General features: G+C 40.2%; 1 protein-coding gene and 1 pseudogene across 1 annotated transcript in view; one reads left to right on the forward strand and one right to left on the reverse strand.

The window, feature by feature from the left end:
* Nucleotides 1-8754, forward strand: part of CDADC1 (cytidine and dCMP deaminase domain containing 1) — a 52681-nt gene extending 43927 nt beyond the window's left edge. Inside the window, exons 8-10 of the mRNA XM_049778792.1 lie at nt 3654-3843; nt 6923-6983; nt 8458-8754. Of these exons, the coding sequence (XP_049634749.1) occupies nt 3654-3843; nt 6923-6983; nt 8458-8531 (325 nt within the window). The 3' untranslated portion in view covers nt 8532-8754. The remainder of the gene's footprint in view (nt 1-3653; nt 3844-6922; nt 6984-8457) is intronic.
* Nucleotides 8755-14590: 5836 nt separating this feature from the next.
* On the reverse strand, nt 14591-14691 carry LOC126017159 (uncharacterized; annotated as a pseudogene).
* Nucleotides 14692-16374: the final 1683 nt, after the last annotated feature.

A 16374-nucleotide genomic window follows, 5' to 3' on the forward strand; every position in this document is an offset into this window, starting at 1 on the left:
GTTTCCTGTGGCAATTGGTATTTGAGCCTCACTTTGGTAGGTTTGTAGCATTTGAGCATGCTTGCTTGAAAGGAGGGCACCCTTGCTTAGGCACACAAGGGAAATGCACTGTGTACTGAAAAGAAACATCCCAGAGACTCTGGGATATAGAGCACATAGGGAAAAGTTAGGACCAGACAGAGAACTTGGGGTTTGGTCCTAATTTGTTAGACCACTGGGGAGAGGAATGTTCACAGTGCCTATTACTGTGGTTTCTGTTGTCTTTGACAGATGAGGTGTATAAAATTCTGTTGTCCTTGGCCTGGAGAGATAGCATGAAGGTAGGGCATTTGCCTCGCATGCAGAAGGATGGTGGTGCGAATCCCGGCGTCCCATATGATCCCCTGAGCCTGCCAGGAGCAATTTCTGACCATAGAGCCAGGAGTGACTCTGAGGGCTACCGGGTGTGAACCAAAAACAAACAAACAAACAAAATTCTGTTGCCCTTGTCACGTGAACTGGATAGATGGAAATGGGGGCTGGCAGCATTATAAGCTGGCTGGCAAAGCATCATGAAGTGGAGAACTCAGGAATATCACCCTGGTGGCCTGAGATGAGAGTACCTTAATCTGGGTCCACCCCAACGAACATCTTTGTTCTTTTTCTGTGTTCTTTATTACTGACTTACTTTCTGTGGAGGTACAGGTTCATCAGATTTAAACATCTGATTATAAATAATTTAAATAGTTTATGAATTTATAAATTAAATTATACTGTTTTGGAGTACTACTAAGGGTACAGTCATTAAAAGCTGTGCTTTAATTTTGTTTTCAATTTACCATGGTTTTTATTTATTTATTTATTTATTTTTAGTTTTGGGGCCACACCTGGCAGTGCTTGGAAATTACTCCAGCCTCTAGCATAGTTTTTATTAACTGTTAGTCAGGCACCAGATCATCAGTAAGTCTTAGAGCTAACTTAAATTGATATCTAGTCATGCTTTGTAAATTCTTCTTTTTTTAAAAAAAAATTATTTATTTTTTAAGTACCATGATTACAAACATGATTATAGTTGGGTTACATTCACAAACAGAATATCCCCCTTCACCAGAGTAACATTCCCCCCCTCCCGAGGCCCCCCTCTTCACATCCCCCCCCTTCCAATCCCCTGCCTGTATTCAAGACAGGCATTCTACTACAGTTATTTGTTTTTAAGTTCAGTAAACTGTTTTTTTTAATATAAATGTTAAAAAAAATACAATAGTAAAGGTATGACAGTGGCAATTGCTGTTTGCATAGGCTCAGAAAAATATGGGGAAAACGAAAAAAGAAATCCTTGGCCTGATTACAAGAAGGCCTCACCCCAGAAGTATATTGGCATAAGACCGACTCTGGGCTCCAGAAATACCAGTCTGTGCAACCCGAGTCATTCTCCATGGTCCCAGTGAAACTTTTTCACACTTTAGCTGTTGTTGGTATCAGTTTCCTATCTTTGAAGATTTGTGGATTCTATACATTTTTCATTGAAGTCAGGCTGATGTGGAGCATCCTCTAGTTTCAGCACACCATTAGATGTGGAGTAGGCTGTTGCTGAGTCATCTGGGTGTTGAGAGCACTCTTTGGAGTAAGCCAAAGCCAGAGCAGTGGTAGGTCTTTCCTGGTAGAGGTTTGCATCCTGTTATAGACAATTGTGGTTGTTTCCATAGATGGTGTCCATTGTTCAGGGGTGTATGGGCACTGCCCATTCTTTTGAGGCCTAATCCAAATCATTATGCCAATGTTCAGGGTATAAGGCCTAACTCCATTACCAAATTTGTGTTCCCATCTCTATTAGATAAGAACTTGTTTGCATATGTCTTATTTTCCCATTTTAATGTGCCTGTGCAAAAGAGAAACAGTGCCACAAGATATTGTTGGTGCATCAGGTCTGACAATCCCCATAATTTGGTTCAAACATGAATTCTATACAGAGGTACTCTTCTAACAGCATTGCTTATAAAACAGATCTCAATGGGGAAAAAGCAAACAAACAATCAAATAAAAAAACCAGTGGGCAAAATTGTCACTATATAAGAGGATATTCAGAAAAGAGTTATAAATAAAAAGAAAAAATAAAGAGTTACAGATGTTAAGGGATTACATCTGGGATATACAAAGTAGATACACATGTCCCTTTTATGTTTTAGAGATAGTCAAGGGGGAGAATGTTGTTTCCTGGACACCACTTTGGTCTGTGATTTGGCCATCTAAAGTCTGTAAGCAAGTTGCAGCACCTCATATCAGGAAATGTTGTTGGGGGTGTCTTGGAAACTGGTTATGGTAGTAAGCACAGGTATCCAGTGAAGGAATATGGAAGATAAGAGTCCATTGATAATAGATTGATAGGAACAGAGTTTTGGTTTCTTCTCAGGCGGGGAGTCTGTTTTTTCATTTTGGGAGCTGGCCGGCAGTTAGCTTGAGAGAGGATATTAATCTGCTTCATAAGAGCGAAGAGTTGAGGGTAAAAATGGTTTCATGTGGGGTGGTAGACAGTGAGGGTGAGAGTAAAGAACTAGAAATGAACCTGTAGAATGGAGGGAGAAAATAATACAACACAGACATTCTGTATATTTTAAACATAGATGAACCCTTATAATATCCTATTAAACTCTCTGTACTGTATAATGAAAGTGGATTAACTGATATGATATCCTACAAATTTATTAAAAAATTTCGCACGGGGGCTTATGCGTGAAATCCCGGAACGGTTTCAAAATGGGAATACAGAAGGCTGTGTGGGGCATCCGGGGATGCCGCTTCCCCTAATCTTGGACCAAAAACCTACCACATGGAGCCATGTCATCCCCGTGTTGTCTGCTAAAGCCTCTGACTCCCCGAGAGGCGTTTGCTTCCTACTTGCTGGAAGCCAGAGGTTCAACAGACACCTGCCCACCCCTTGTAGGGGCGGGGAAACCTGGGGTCTCCTTATCCTGCTGCTCGCCAGAGCCCACTTGCTGGGACCCAGAGCAGGCGGCCCAGGCCTGGGAGGGAGGAGAGAGAAGGCCTACCGCATGGAGCCATTTTATTCCGTGTTGTCTGCTGAAGCCTCCCGCTTTGTAAATTCTTTTTTTTTTTTTTTTTTTTTTTGGTTTTTGGGTCACACCCGGCGTTGTTCAGGGGTGACTCCTGGCTGTCTGCTCAGAAATAGCTCCTGGCAGGCATGGGGGACCATATGGGACACTGGGATTCGAACCAACCACCTTTGGTCCTGGGTCGGCTGTTTGCAAGGCAAACACCGCTGTGCTATCTCTCCGGGCCCCGGCTTTGTAAATTCTTAAGAAGGTTATTTGTTCTGCCACTAATTCAAGCACTCTGAAGAGGTCTTTGCTTGCTTAAAACGCATTGTGTTTTTCTCTCTTCTATTACTTTCTAATTAATAAGCTGAATATCCTGCCAAATGGTTTAGAATAAATAAATGCATTTTATTTAAATCAGTTTTCACATTTAGATTATATTTAGCATTCTACATGTTTATATGGTTTTAAAGTTCACAAACCCAATAAGAATCAGAATTATAGTTATTGTTCATAATATTCTTAACTTTTAAAATAGCTGAATTTAGCATTTAAAGACTTATCTAAACTATAAAACCCTTTTTGAAACTACCTCCATAATATTTTATGCATCTTTCATAGGTGTCAAGAAATTAAACCAGAAGAAAGAAGTATGATTTTTGTGACCAAGTGTCCCTGTGATGAATGTGTGCCTTTGATTAAAGGCGCTGGGATCAAACAAATTTATGCAGGAGATGTGGATGTTGGAAGAAAGAAGGCAGACATCTCATACATGAGATTTGGGGAACTTGAGGGTGTTAGTAAATTTACAGTAAGTAGATGCACAAAGTATACTTTCTATTCATACTATGTTAGTGACTCCCACCTTTCCAAAGAACTCTGCAAATTACACATCATTTAGTTATCTTTATGTGTAAATCATTAACTAATTGCAAATATTTAACTTAGGGTGGCTGCTTTAGAAATCTGCATTTCTACTAGAGTTGTGCGGACCTTACAGATCTGAATTTTTGGGCTCTTTGGAGACATCTGGTGGCTAATAAAAGAAAATCCAGGCCCATTTTTTGGCCTTCTTATAGAAACACTTAGCTTTATATTTATTTATTGGGGGGCACATCCGTCAGCACTCAGGGATTACTCCTGGCTCTTTGCTCAGAAATTGCTCCTGGCAGGTTTTTGGAGCCAGATGGGATGCCAGGGGTTGAACCTGGGTCTGTCCTGGGTCTGCTGCACAAATGCCCTACCACTGTGCTATTGCTCTGCCCCCAACACTTAGCTTTATAAATACTCATAATGTATATGACTAGTCCTTGTTCTAAATTTGAACCTTCCAGTTGGAGTGGTAAAAAGAGTTGAAATAATTTGTGATTACTCAAAAGATAGAAACATGAGCTGGAGTGATAGCACAGTGGGTAGGGTGTTGCCTTGCACACAGCCTACTGGGGTTCAATCCTCAGCATCCCAGATGATCCCCCTAGCCTGTCAGGAGTCACTTCTATATGCAGAGCCAAGAGTAACCCCTGAGTGCTGCCAAGTGTGGCCACAAACAACAACAAAAATATAGGGACACAAGGCCAGAGAGATAGCACAGCGGTAAGGCATTTGCCTTAGACACAGAACAACGGTGGTTCAAATCCTGGCATCCCATATGATCCCCCGAGCCTGCCAGGAGCGATTTCTAAGCATAGAGACAGGAGTAACTCCTGAGCAAAGCTGGGTGTGACCCAAAAAAAAAAAAAAAAACCACAAACATATATATATATATATATATATATATATATAGAGAGAGAGAGAGAGAGAGAGAGAGAGAGAGAGAGAGAGAGAGAGAGAGGGACACACTTATTTCTATTTCTATGCTCAGGCATATTTGTATGCATGTTTGCCACATTTCTGAAGTGAAAATTTAGAAAAAATAAAAAGAGATTTTATTTTAACGCAAAATGTGCCATGGAACCTCTAAACCAGGGGTCTCAAACTCGCAGCAGCGAGCCGTTCGTGGCCCTACGTACAACATTTTGTGGCCATGCCTTAGAGGAATCTTGTTTTGTTTTGTTTTAGTTGTTTGGGTCACACCCCCCAATGTTCAAGGCTTACTACTGACTTTGCACTCAAGGATCACCCCGACTTTGCCTCCTGTGGCCCCCAGGTAAATTGAGTTTGAGACCCCTGCAACTGTTACTCTTCTTTTTTTTATATTTAGTTTTTTTTAATATTTACCTAGAGGCTGGAGGGATAGTACAATAGGTAAGGAACTTGCCTTGCACGAAGCTGCCTAGGATTTGATCTCCAGCACCACATATGTTTTGCCAAGGTCCACCAGGAGTGATCCATAAGCACAGAGTCAGAAGCACAGCTGGGTGTAGCCTCAAAACAAAAAAAAGTTAAACACTGAAAAGAAAGATATGGGGAAATGTAAAATGAGTTTACATTTTATTAAATAGAAGGGAAACCTCCAGTTTTGTTTTTGTGTTCTGTCTCATCCTGAAGAGTAGAAAGAAGCAGGTTTTTCAAATTATCTTCACTTAAATGGTCTAGTGACTAATGGGCTAAATAAATTCTAAGATATCTTGTGTATTGGTGGATTTTAGTATGTTTTCAATTATAAAGGCAATGAAGAAATCAGAAAAATATATTACAAGGCAAGAAAAGCTAAAGACTGAGAACAGAGGGAGTGAAGGCCCCTCAGACAGAGATAGGAGATGAGAACATTTATTGTGCCAACACTCCTTCCCTGCCCTCCCCAGGAGCATGGCTTTTGTCCTTTCTCCTTCAAATGGGGAAATCCTCCACTCTCCCAATACTCACCACGCCCAAAATATTATGCAAAATATTATGCACGTGAATGGAGCCGAGAAAGAACAAGAGGTGAGGCACTTGCCTTGCATGTGACTTTATAGGCCACAGCTCTGTTTCAAATCCCTGGAACCACATAATGTCCCCTGAGTCCCACTCCTGAGTACAGATCCAAAACAGCTCTTGAGCACCACTGGATATGTCCCCCTCCTCCCTTAAAAATATGTAAACTACCAGTTATGGAAACGCCTAGCTTTAACAATACCAATAATGCGTATGAAAAGTCCTGGCTTATGGTTTAATTTCAGTCATGATTAGACAGCTTTATATCAGTGAATAATACACAGTATGTGATTCAAAGATATATATGTATATACATTTATACTTGTTTATAAGATTCAAGTAAACTGCAATTAATTTTGTTTCTCTTTGAAGTATTCCCCCTAACCTTGAGGCAAGTAATTCAGAATGGGATTAGAGAGAGAGTGTGCTGGAAGGGTCATGGCCAGTGAGGTCCATGCAGGGTGTTGTCCTTTCCAGAACAAATGTTACTTCAGGTCATTTCACTGAAAAACTCATTCTATCCATTTGACACATGTGGACTTTTCTCCTTTAAGTCATATTATTATTGTTGTAGTTATTATTATTATTATTATTATGTGTGAGGGGGGCACATCTGGTGATGATTACAGGTTATTCCTGGTTCTGGTTTTTCCTCTGTACTGGTCATTCCTGGTGGTGCTTGGGGGGAATCATATGAGATGCCGAATCGAACCTGGGTCGGCTGCATGCAGGAAAAGCACCCTATGCACTGTACTACCACTTCTGCCCTACAAGGTGACATTTTAAAAGGCTGTTTTAACATTTTAAATCAGGGCGATGAAATGCTATTTATTAGGCCTTGTTAAAAATATAAATAAAGTGGCTGGAGTGATAGAGCTTACCTTACACACAACAGACCCAGGTTCGATTCTCAGCATCCCATATTGTTGCTCCGAGCCCACCAGGAGTAATTCCTGAATGAAGAGCCAGGAGTCACCTGAGATCTGACCCCCAAACCAAAAATAAATAAATAAAATGTTTGTGCCCTTTTTCAGTGGCAGATGAATCCATCAAAAGCATGTTCCCCTGAACAAAATGATCCTGAAAGCAAAGAGAGTAAGTATTTACAAGTTTTCTTTTGAGGTTAACTTTGGTGCTGAGAAGAAAGAATACATGTGACTTAATAATCAGTGCTGGAAATTGTTTTGACCTTAGATAGAGCAGATTGATTTGTAAATTAGGTTTTTGCTTTTCCTTTTTTTTGTCTTTCCTTTTTATTTTTCACAAACATTTGTGGATAAACTGTATGCTGAGTACAGTGGAAAGTGGTGGTTATTAATGAATCTTATAGTTTTAAGTTTCATATAAATAATTATATGCAAGATGAATTTGTAAATTTAATTTGTATGAAATTAATATTGTTTTCTATATATCAAAACAAAAGCATATTGGGTAGTTAGAAAAAGTATGTATAATTCATAAGCACCTAAGGCTAAATTATAAAGCTATATCCATTCTTTTTAGACTAATACCATATTTACTCAGATTGGTCGGAAAAGTCTGGTTAATAGAAAAATTAATAGTCAGCACAGGAACTGCAGAAATGCCTCAAGGGGCTGAAGCATATGCATCCATGTTGTAAGCCCTAAGTTTGATCCTGGACTTCATTCCCTGACTACCACCAGACCTGCAGGACCCCAGCACTGTCAGCCAGAGATCACTGGGCAGCTGGGCCTGAGCACCAAAGTGTTAAGCCTACACCACAGGCAGTGTTTCTGGGAGTGATCCGAGACCCCTAAGCACCACTAGGCCCCCCTCCAAAAAACCCAGCCATATAAATAAGTTACTAGTTTGAGGTTTTGTTTTTTGTTTTTTGTTTTGCTTGGGGGCCACATTTGAAAGTGTGCATGGCTTACACCTGGCTCTGGGTCAGGGAACCATATGGGGTGCTAGGAATCAAACCTGGGTCAGCCACAAGCAAGGCAAGCACTCTGCCCACTGTATTTTCTCTCCAGTCCCTCAAACTTTTTTCTAAAGATCAGATACTATATTTCTTGAGTCTTCTAGAATCTATTCCTCAACAGTTAAGAATTCTAAGATAAAATAGAAATTCTTTTTTTAACATGATAATTTTTTGGGGGGAGGGGTTTGGGCCACACCTGGCAGTGCTCAGGGGTTACTCCTGGCTATCTGCTCAGAAATAGCTTCTGGCAGGCACAGGGGACCATAGGGACACCGAGATTCAAACCAACCAGCTTAGGTCCTGGATCGGCTGCTTGCAAGACAAACACCGCTGTGCCATCTCTCCGGCCATAATAATTTTTTTTGTGTGTGTGGTTTTTGGGTCACACCCGGCAGTGCTCAGGGGTTATTCCTGGCTCCAGGCTCAGAAATTGGTCCTGGCAGGCACGGGGGACCATATGGGACGTCAGGATTCGAACCGATGACCTCCTGCATGAAAGGCCTTACCTCTATGCTATCTCTCTGGCCCCCATGATAATTATTTTTAACATAAATTTAAGTGACTTTAACAAGTACCCATGTGTTTTAAGTCAAATTTCCCTAACATTTAATTCTGCTCAAAAACTAGATGGTGTGTTGAGACCCATTCTTCCGGATGAAGAGCAGCACCAGTATAAGAAGCTATGTCTTGGAAACCACTAAGAAGTTCTGTCTAAATTGCAATGAAGGCCTCAAGAATTTGCAGCCTTGTGAACTCAGAAAATAAGAATGGACTTCTGTTGACAAAAAATTTAAAGGAGTTAATTTATGACTAGCATATGAATTTTAAATGAAAATATTTTTATTTTAGATTTATTTATGTCTCCCAGAAAATAGTACTGTGTCCTTTTATTACACTAAATAAGGTGTTATTTAGTGAGGTCCATTTAATTGTCAATTGGGATTTATTTCTGCTTGTCTTAGATTTATAGTAATCATTTTGATTTATAGTAATCATTTTGATAAAGATTTACTAGAAGTTACATCTCAGCCCATAGTTATACAGCATTTAAGAGATTAATTCATTTGTATTGGGAGAATGGCAGTTAGTAAAACATAACAGGGAATCAAATGATAAACTGTCCATTTTTCAGTGCAAGTATAGCTCACCAAAAATTCACATTTATACCAAAAGCTTTTAATAACCAGAATTTAGCTAGTTAAGATTAAATCATAAAAATGATGTTGGGGGCCTGGAGAGATAGCACAGCGGTGTTTGCCTTGCAAGCAGCCGATCCAGGACCAAAGGTGGTTGGTTCGAATCCCAGTGTCCCATATGGTCCCCCGTGCCTGCCAGGAGCTATTTCTGAGCAGACAGCCAGGAGTAACCCCTGGGCACCGCTGGGTGTGGCCCAAAAACCAAAAAAAAAAAAAAAATGATGTTGGATAGCATGCTCTCCCTTTTAAAAGTATATTTGGGGGAACCACAGTTGATAGCACAGCGAGTAGGGCACTTGCCTTCATGCAGCTAACCAGAGATCCCATATAGTCTCCTAACCTGCCAGGAGTAATTTCTTTTTTCTTCTTTTTTTTTTTTAGATTTATTTAAGTATTAATTTCTGAATGTGGAGCCAGGGGTAACCTTTGAACCTCACCAGTGTGTCCCAACACCCCACCAAAAAGAAAAAGAAAAAAGTATATCTTTAGAATGGCTCATTAATTTTTTGGGGGGGTCACACCCAGCAGTGCTCAGGGGTCACTCCTGGCTCTATGCTCAGAAATTGCTCCTGGCAGGCTCGGGGGACCATATGGGATGCTGGGATTTGAACCACCGACCGTCTGCATGCAAGGCAAACACCCCACCTCCATGCTATCTCTCCGGCCCCTCATTAATTTTTCTTAAGTCTTTTTATGTGTAGAAATTACAGTGATATATTGGACTAGGGTTACCAGAAAGGGTGCTGAGGATAGAACCCAGGTCAACCAAATAGTTTCTTGAGTTGGATCAGGTAGGGTGCTTGCCTTGCATGTAGTTGACCTGAGTTCTATCCCCAGCACCATTTCTGGTTACCCTGAGGCCACCAGAAGTGATCCCTGAGTGCAAATCCAGAAATAACCCGAGTAGTACCAGGTGTGGTTCAAAAACAAACAAACAAAAGAAAAGAAAATTATTAGAGAGATAAAGGTCCATGTTTTGTATTTTTCTAGATTTAAGCGAGAGTTGCAGAGGACCCCAGCTCACAGGTCTGGGACAGACATCCTGAGGATTCACATCCCTGGCTGCACAGAGGCAACCAAGTTTGTTTCTGATTTGTCTTCTTCCTTTCCATGGAATCACATGGCTTCACCTGCAACCTCACAGGTTTCTCAGAATTGTACACAGACAATCTAAATGTGAATTGTAGTCCCTGCTTTTACAGCAGCCTGTGTTCTATTTGCTGAGGTTTCAGAGTCATCACACCTGACACTGGGTAACTACTGTGAACATTTTAATATGAAATATATAAGATATATGAAAAGGAAAAGGAGTAGGAAGAGATATCTTTAGAGAAAATTAAGCCTAGTTTGAAAACCATGTTTATGCTTTAATATTTATTAGAAAATCCCAAGATTCTTCCTCCCAACTTATTTTACATATTAATTACCATGCTTAGATTTGTTATTTTTCTAAATATGTCAGTTACATCAAATATTTTCTAAATCAATCAAATATTTTGTAAGATCTCCACCCAAAAAACTAATCTATTGTCAGTTTATAGATTTATGTATTGGGTATTGGTGGGAGGGCAGAGGATACCAGAAATGAGAAATATGCACATGAGAAGAACTGGTTAAAAAAGGAAAAATTATTATATTCATGACAGCACTTGTTAAAATGGTCATGGCAATTCTGTTTTTATTCTGGACAACTTGTCACATCAACACTATTCATATTTTGCTATGTAGTTTTAGGGAAAAAAAGTTCTATGTATGTATAAAAATTTTAAAGCTGTTGAATCTAGTGCTTCTAAGAGTGCTTGGAACAAAATAGAGATTGCCACATACCTGTTGATCACATGACAACTCACTGATCCTGGGGGCAAGGATTGTGAGAAGGTGAGATGCTCCCTGGTTTTGACCCCATCAAAGCTATGGGCCTGCAATCAAGGATGAAGGAATGATCTTAGGGAGAAAGCCCTGGGCCTGTAGCAGGTGCATCACCTGGGCACTTGTTAAAAATGCAGTCTTCAGGCCCATCCAAATTTGAGGCAGTGCCCTGTCCTCTGTCTTGTTAGGACTGCCAGTTGGTTCTGATGACCTTTATCTACCTCATTGCGTGTACTCTGGGACACTGGAAGCACCAAAGAGGGCAAGTAGTCCAGTGAGTCTTGGAGAAAGGGCCTTCGAGAAGGAGAGAGCTGGAGGTAGGGCCTGCAAGTAAATAGCAGAGATATGAGCCCACAAGAGACTTCAGTCTTAGCCTGCAAAACCAGAATTGGTACTTACAGTGTCCTCCTTGATTTTCCAGTTTGGAGAGAATAATAGCAATTACTAAATCCATAATTAAAAAATATAGCATTTATTTCCTGCGAAGTGACAATAGAATATGCTATATGGAGGGGCCTGTCCTGTCAAATACCCAGGCACACATGAATTGCTTTGAGTGCTGTTACTGAAAAATTTTTCTTCTAGTCAATTTTCCTGTGAGGAGATTCTTTCCTCAGCTACTTTCTTTTTTCTCAGCTACTTTTTTTTTCTGTTTTATTTTTGTTTTGGGGCCACTCCCTGTAACGGTCAGGTGTTACTCCTGGCTATGCACTCAAATACTGCTCCTGGCTTGGGGAACCATATGGGACGCTAGGGAATCGAACCGCCGTCCATTCTAGGCCAGTCGCGTGCAAGATAAATGCCCTCTCTTTGCGCCACTGCTCCAGCTCCTCAGCTACTTATTGAGTTTGAAAATATACCCTTTTCTAGGTTGGAGCGATAGTACAGTGAGTGGGGCACTTGCCTTGTTCCTGGCCAACCTGGGTTTGATCCCCAGCATCCCATATGGTCTCCCCGAGTACTATTAGAAATAAGCCCTGTGTGGCCTACAAACAAAACCTGAAAATGTACCCTTTACTCATAAATCTTCATTTTATGCATGAACTATTCATTGAGACCAACAATAGCAATCAGTATTTGATCAAAGCATATGGTAGTAAACACCAACTTCTTAGTTCTTGATTATGTCTTAAGAGCCCAATATGCTATCTTACTAAGGCTGTTGTTATTGCTTTTTAGATTTAAGCATCAGTGTAGTGCTTTCATTTCATAGTTAATATTCCTGAAATAGTTTGATTTATTTATGTTAGCTATATTAAATTATATAAATAGAAAGGGATTTTAATAGCAAGTACTTGTGTTTCAAATAGGCAGAATTAACATTAATACTTGGAGTCTTAAAATAGGTAAAACAAACAATTAGTAAAAATTAGTAAAAACAAACAAATAAAACTAGCTGCTCTAACCTGAGTAATCTACTTCTGGTTACTGAGGAGAGTTTATAGGGTCAGATTCTGTGGGTTTTCTAACTTTTTCTGATTGGTAGTCTGGTGATCTACCAGTTGTACTGGAACCTGATATGCAGTGTTCTGAACAAGGCTTAGAATCTATGTTGGCCTCTCAGCACCCTAAGAAAAGGATTCAAAGGTGATTAGGAATTAGTAACTCTGGAATGAAACTTTCTCTGTTCACTCTGTCCAACATTTAGATATGTGGTACTGTTGACTAAGCTCTTGAAAATGTGCCAAATCCTATGCTATACTTTTTGCTTAAAGTAGAAATAGTATAATTTGCTTTGAATATTTTTAAACAGGAAATTTAATGTTTACTGTCAAAGTTTATAACATTGTGTATTGAGAAGGTTAATAGATATGTCATTAACAGTGAAGTGAAAAAAAAACTTGGTATTCTAGAGTTGATCATGTAATTTATTTATTTATTTATTTGGGTTTTTGGGTCACACCCGACAGCACTCAGGGGTTACACCTGGCTTTGCACTCAGAAATCACTCCTGGTAGGCTCAGGGGATCATATGGGATGCCGGAGATCAAACCAGGGTCCCTCCTAGGTCAGAGTGTAAGACAAATGCCCTACCGCTGTGCTATCCCTCCAGCCCAATAATGTACAAGTTTAATATTGAGAGCAATTGAATATTCTAGCTGAATGTTATACTGTAAAATCCTTTCCTGATAGTCACAGGGGTCTTCAAACTATGGCCACATATTGTATTTATTCCCATTTTGTTTTTTCACTTCTAAATAAGATATATGCAGTGTGCATAGAAATTTGTTCATAATTTTTGTTTTTACTATAATCTGGCCCTCCAACAGTCTGAAGGACAGTGAACTGGCCCCCTGTTTAAAAAGTTTGAGGACCCCTGGTCTAGAGTGATTATACTATTTTTCCTAGAGTTTTATATTTTATTTATAACAAACATAAAGGTTTCTCAGATTTTGGCTTTACTGACATTTGAAATCAGCTGATTATTTGCTGTTCAGGTTGTCCTGGGCGATGTCCAGCGATGCTCTGGGGTTACTTCTGGCTCTGCACTCTAATCACTGCCATAAGATGCTAGGGGGACCTTATGGCAGGCACCTTATCCACTGCTCTATCTCTCTGACCCTACCTTTTTGAAATTATTTGTATGTATTTTTGCATGTATTTTAAAGTCGCTGATAATTTTTATTTATTTATTTTTTTTAGTCGCTGATAATTTAATGATTACAGTTGACCATTGAAAACCAGTGGAGGGCTAGAGATAGTACAGGGATTAAGGCACTTGCTTTGCATGCAGTTGACCTTGGTTTAATCTCTGATACCACACATGGGCTTCTAACCATGACAATGAATGCTCACAGAGCCAGGAATAAACCCTAAGTAAAACCAGGTGTGACCTAATGCCCTCCCCACCCAGTCTCACTACAGCAGCATATGTACAAATCTCCAACCCCCAAAATGCAGTGGATCATTTAATACTGTCCAGAACTTTCTATCATTTAGACTGATTCATTTTATATTCCTTTGTATCTTATTTGTTTGTTTGTGGGCCACACCTGGTGGCATTCAGGGACTTACTCTTGGCTCTGCACTCAAAAATTACTTCTGGCAGACTCGGGACCATATGGGATGCTGAGAATCAAACCTGGGTCAGCCTGTGTAAAGTAAATGCCCTACTTGCTGTGCTATTGCTCTGGCCCCAAATAATTTTATATTCTTAATCTTGGTAAAAAAAAAAATGAGATCAGTATTTGTTTAAAAATTAGACCAAGTGGTGCTGGAGAGATAGCATGGAGGTAAGGCGTTTGCCTTTCATGCAGAAGGATGGTGGTTCGAATCCCGACATCCCATATGGTCCCCTGAGCCTGCCAGGAGCGATTTCTAAGTGTGGAGCCAGGAGTGACCCCTGAGTGCTGCCGGGTCTGACTCAAAAACAAACAAACAAAAAAATGAGACCCACTTAAAATGGAACATTCATTTATGAAGCAGCTATGGGCTGCTTCATAAAAATGCATTTATGATGTTCAATAAACTCAGTTTAAATAAACTCAGATTTTAAGGGAACTTAGATCTTATCTGTTTAGCATACTCCTTTTACAAATCTGAAAACCAGAGTATGCAAAGTAAAACATTTCACTTATTTTAAACTTTATTTGAACATTGTGCTTTACAAAGTTGTTAATAGTACAGTTGTTTCAGGCAATCCATATTCCAACACCAGTTCCACCTGCAATGTTAACTTCCTTCCATCATTGTCCCTAATTTCCCAATACCTCTCCACAAATCTGCACCCTTGCCGAGGGGCCATGCTAATCTTCTCTGTATCATTCCAATTTTAGTATATTTGCTGCTGAAGCGAGCACCACAAGTCTGTACCCTTAGTGGACACCAGATCATTGCTTTTATATTGCTGCTACAACAAACCTGCTAATGGAATTTTACAAAAATACGCCACCAAAAGAAAATTTGTAAACGTTGCTACTTCTCACAATGGAGTCATTAAAGTCATTGTCTGAGAGCTTAATAAGCTATTGCTAGTTTTTCTTTACTTAGTTGTTTTTTATGCTCCTTTCCCATCTAATTTGGTATGCTCCTGCTAGGCACTGCAGCACAGCAGTCATGCCGATAATTCTCCATACCCAAATTGTGAGGAAATTCCAAAATTTTACTGCAATCCCAGAGACTGCTGCCTTTGGCTTGGACCTTTGATTTGGAAGGGCTGTTCCAGGTCCTGCAGTCAAGTTTGCCTCTTGATGGAAACAATTTTTTCGGAGTGGGGGTAGCACCTATGGGAAACCTGTGGCTTCCTTCCTTCCTTCCTTCCTTCCTTCCTTCCTTCCTTCCTTCCTTCCTTCCTTCCTTCCTTCCTTCCTTCCTTCCTTCCTTCCTTCCTTCCTTCCTTCCTTCCTTCCTTCCTTCCTTCCTCCTTCTATCCTTCCTTCTTTCTTTCCTTCCATCCTTCCTTTCACCCTTCCTTCCCTCTCTCCCTCACAGATGTCTACTGAATGCTCCCTTCCAGTCTCTTGTGATCTTGTTTTTAGGTAACATCTTTCTCTGTCAGTCTGATGGAAACATTCCTGAGAAAAAGTTACTTTAGGGTATAATGGCCATAAGATCTTTCAGAGAATTTAGGGAGAGCAACTTAGATACTGTAAACAACTCCAAAATCCTTTATTCTACCCTTGCATTTAATTGATAGGTTCAGGTTTAGAATTCTAAGACTGGGAATAATTTCCTCTGGCTTTTGTTTTATTGATTCATGATTCTTGTTTCAGAGGATAATGTGTTTCAAGGTTTTTGCTCAGAGAGTAGTTGGGAATGAAGCATTTTAATTTACTTATATATTTATTTTGTTTTGGGGGCTATCCCTAGCACTCCTCAGGGCTTACTCTTGGCTCTTTGCTCAGGGATCACTCCTGGCATGTCTTGGGAGACTATATGGGGTGAATACCCCCTTCACCAGTGCAACATTCCCACCACTAATGCCCCATCCCCTTTCTGCATTTAAGAGAGACATTCTACTTCTCTCACTCACTCACTACCATTGACATGATAGTTATTAGTGTAGTTATTTCTTTTTTTTTTTTTTTTTTTGGTTTTTGGGCCACACCCGGTGACGCTCAGGGGTTACTCCTGGCTATGCGCTCAGAAGTCGCTCCTGGCTTGGGGGACCATATGGGACGCCGGGGGATCGAACTGCGGTCCGTCTCCTAGGCTAGCGCAGGTAAGGCAGGCACCTTACCTCCAGTGCCACCGCCCGGCCCCAGTGTAGTTATTTCTCTAACTGCACTCACCACTCTTTGTAGCAAGCTTTATATTATGGGTAGGTCCCTCCAGCCCTCATCTCTATTTTCTCTGGGTGTTATTACAATAATGTCTTTTATTGTTCTTAAATCCCACAGATGAGTGAGACTATTCTGTGTCTATTTCTCTCCCTCTGACTTATTTCACTCAGCATAATAGTTCCCATGGCCATCCATGTATAGAAAATTTTCATGACTTCATTTTTCCTGATGGCTACATAGTATTCCATTGTGTTATG

The sequence above is a fragment of the Suncus etruscus genome, chromosome 8 (genome assembly GCF_024139225.1).
Source record: "Suncus etruscus isolate mSunEtr1 chromosome 8, mSunEtr1.pri.cur, whole genome shotgun sequence".
NCBI lineage: Eukaryota > Metazoa > Chordata > Mammalia > Eulipotyphla > Soricidae > Suncus > Suncus etruscus.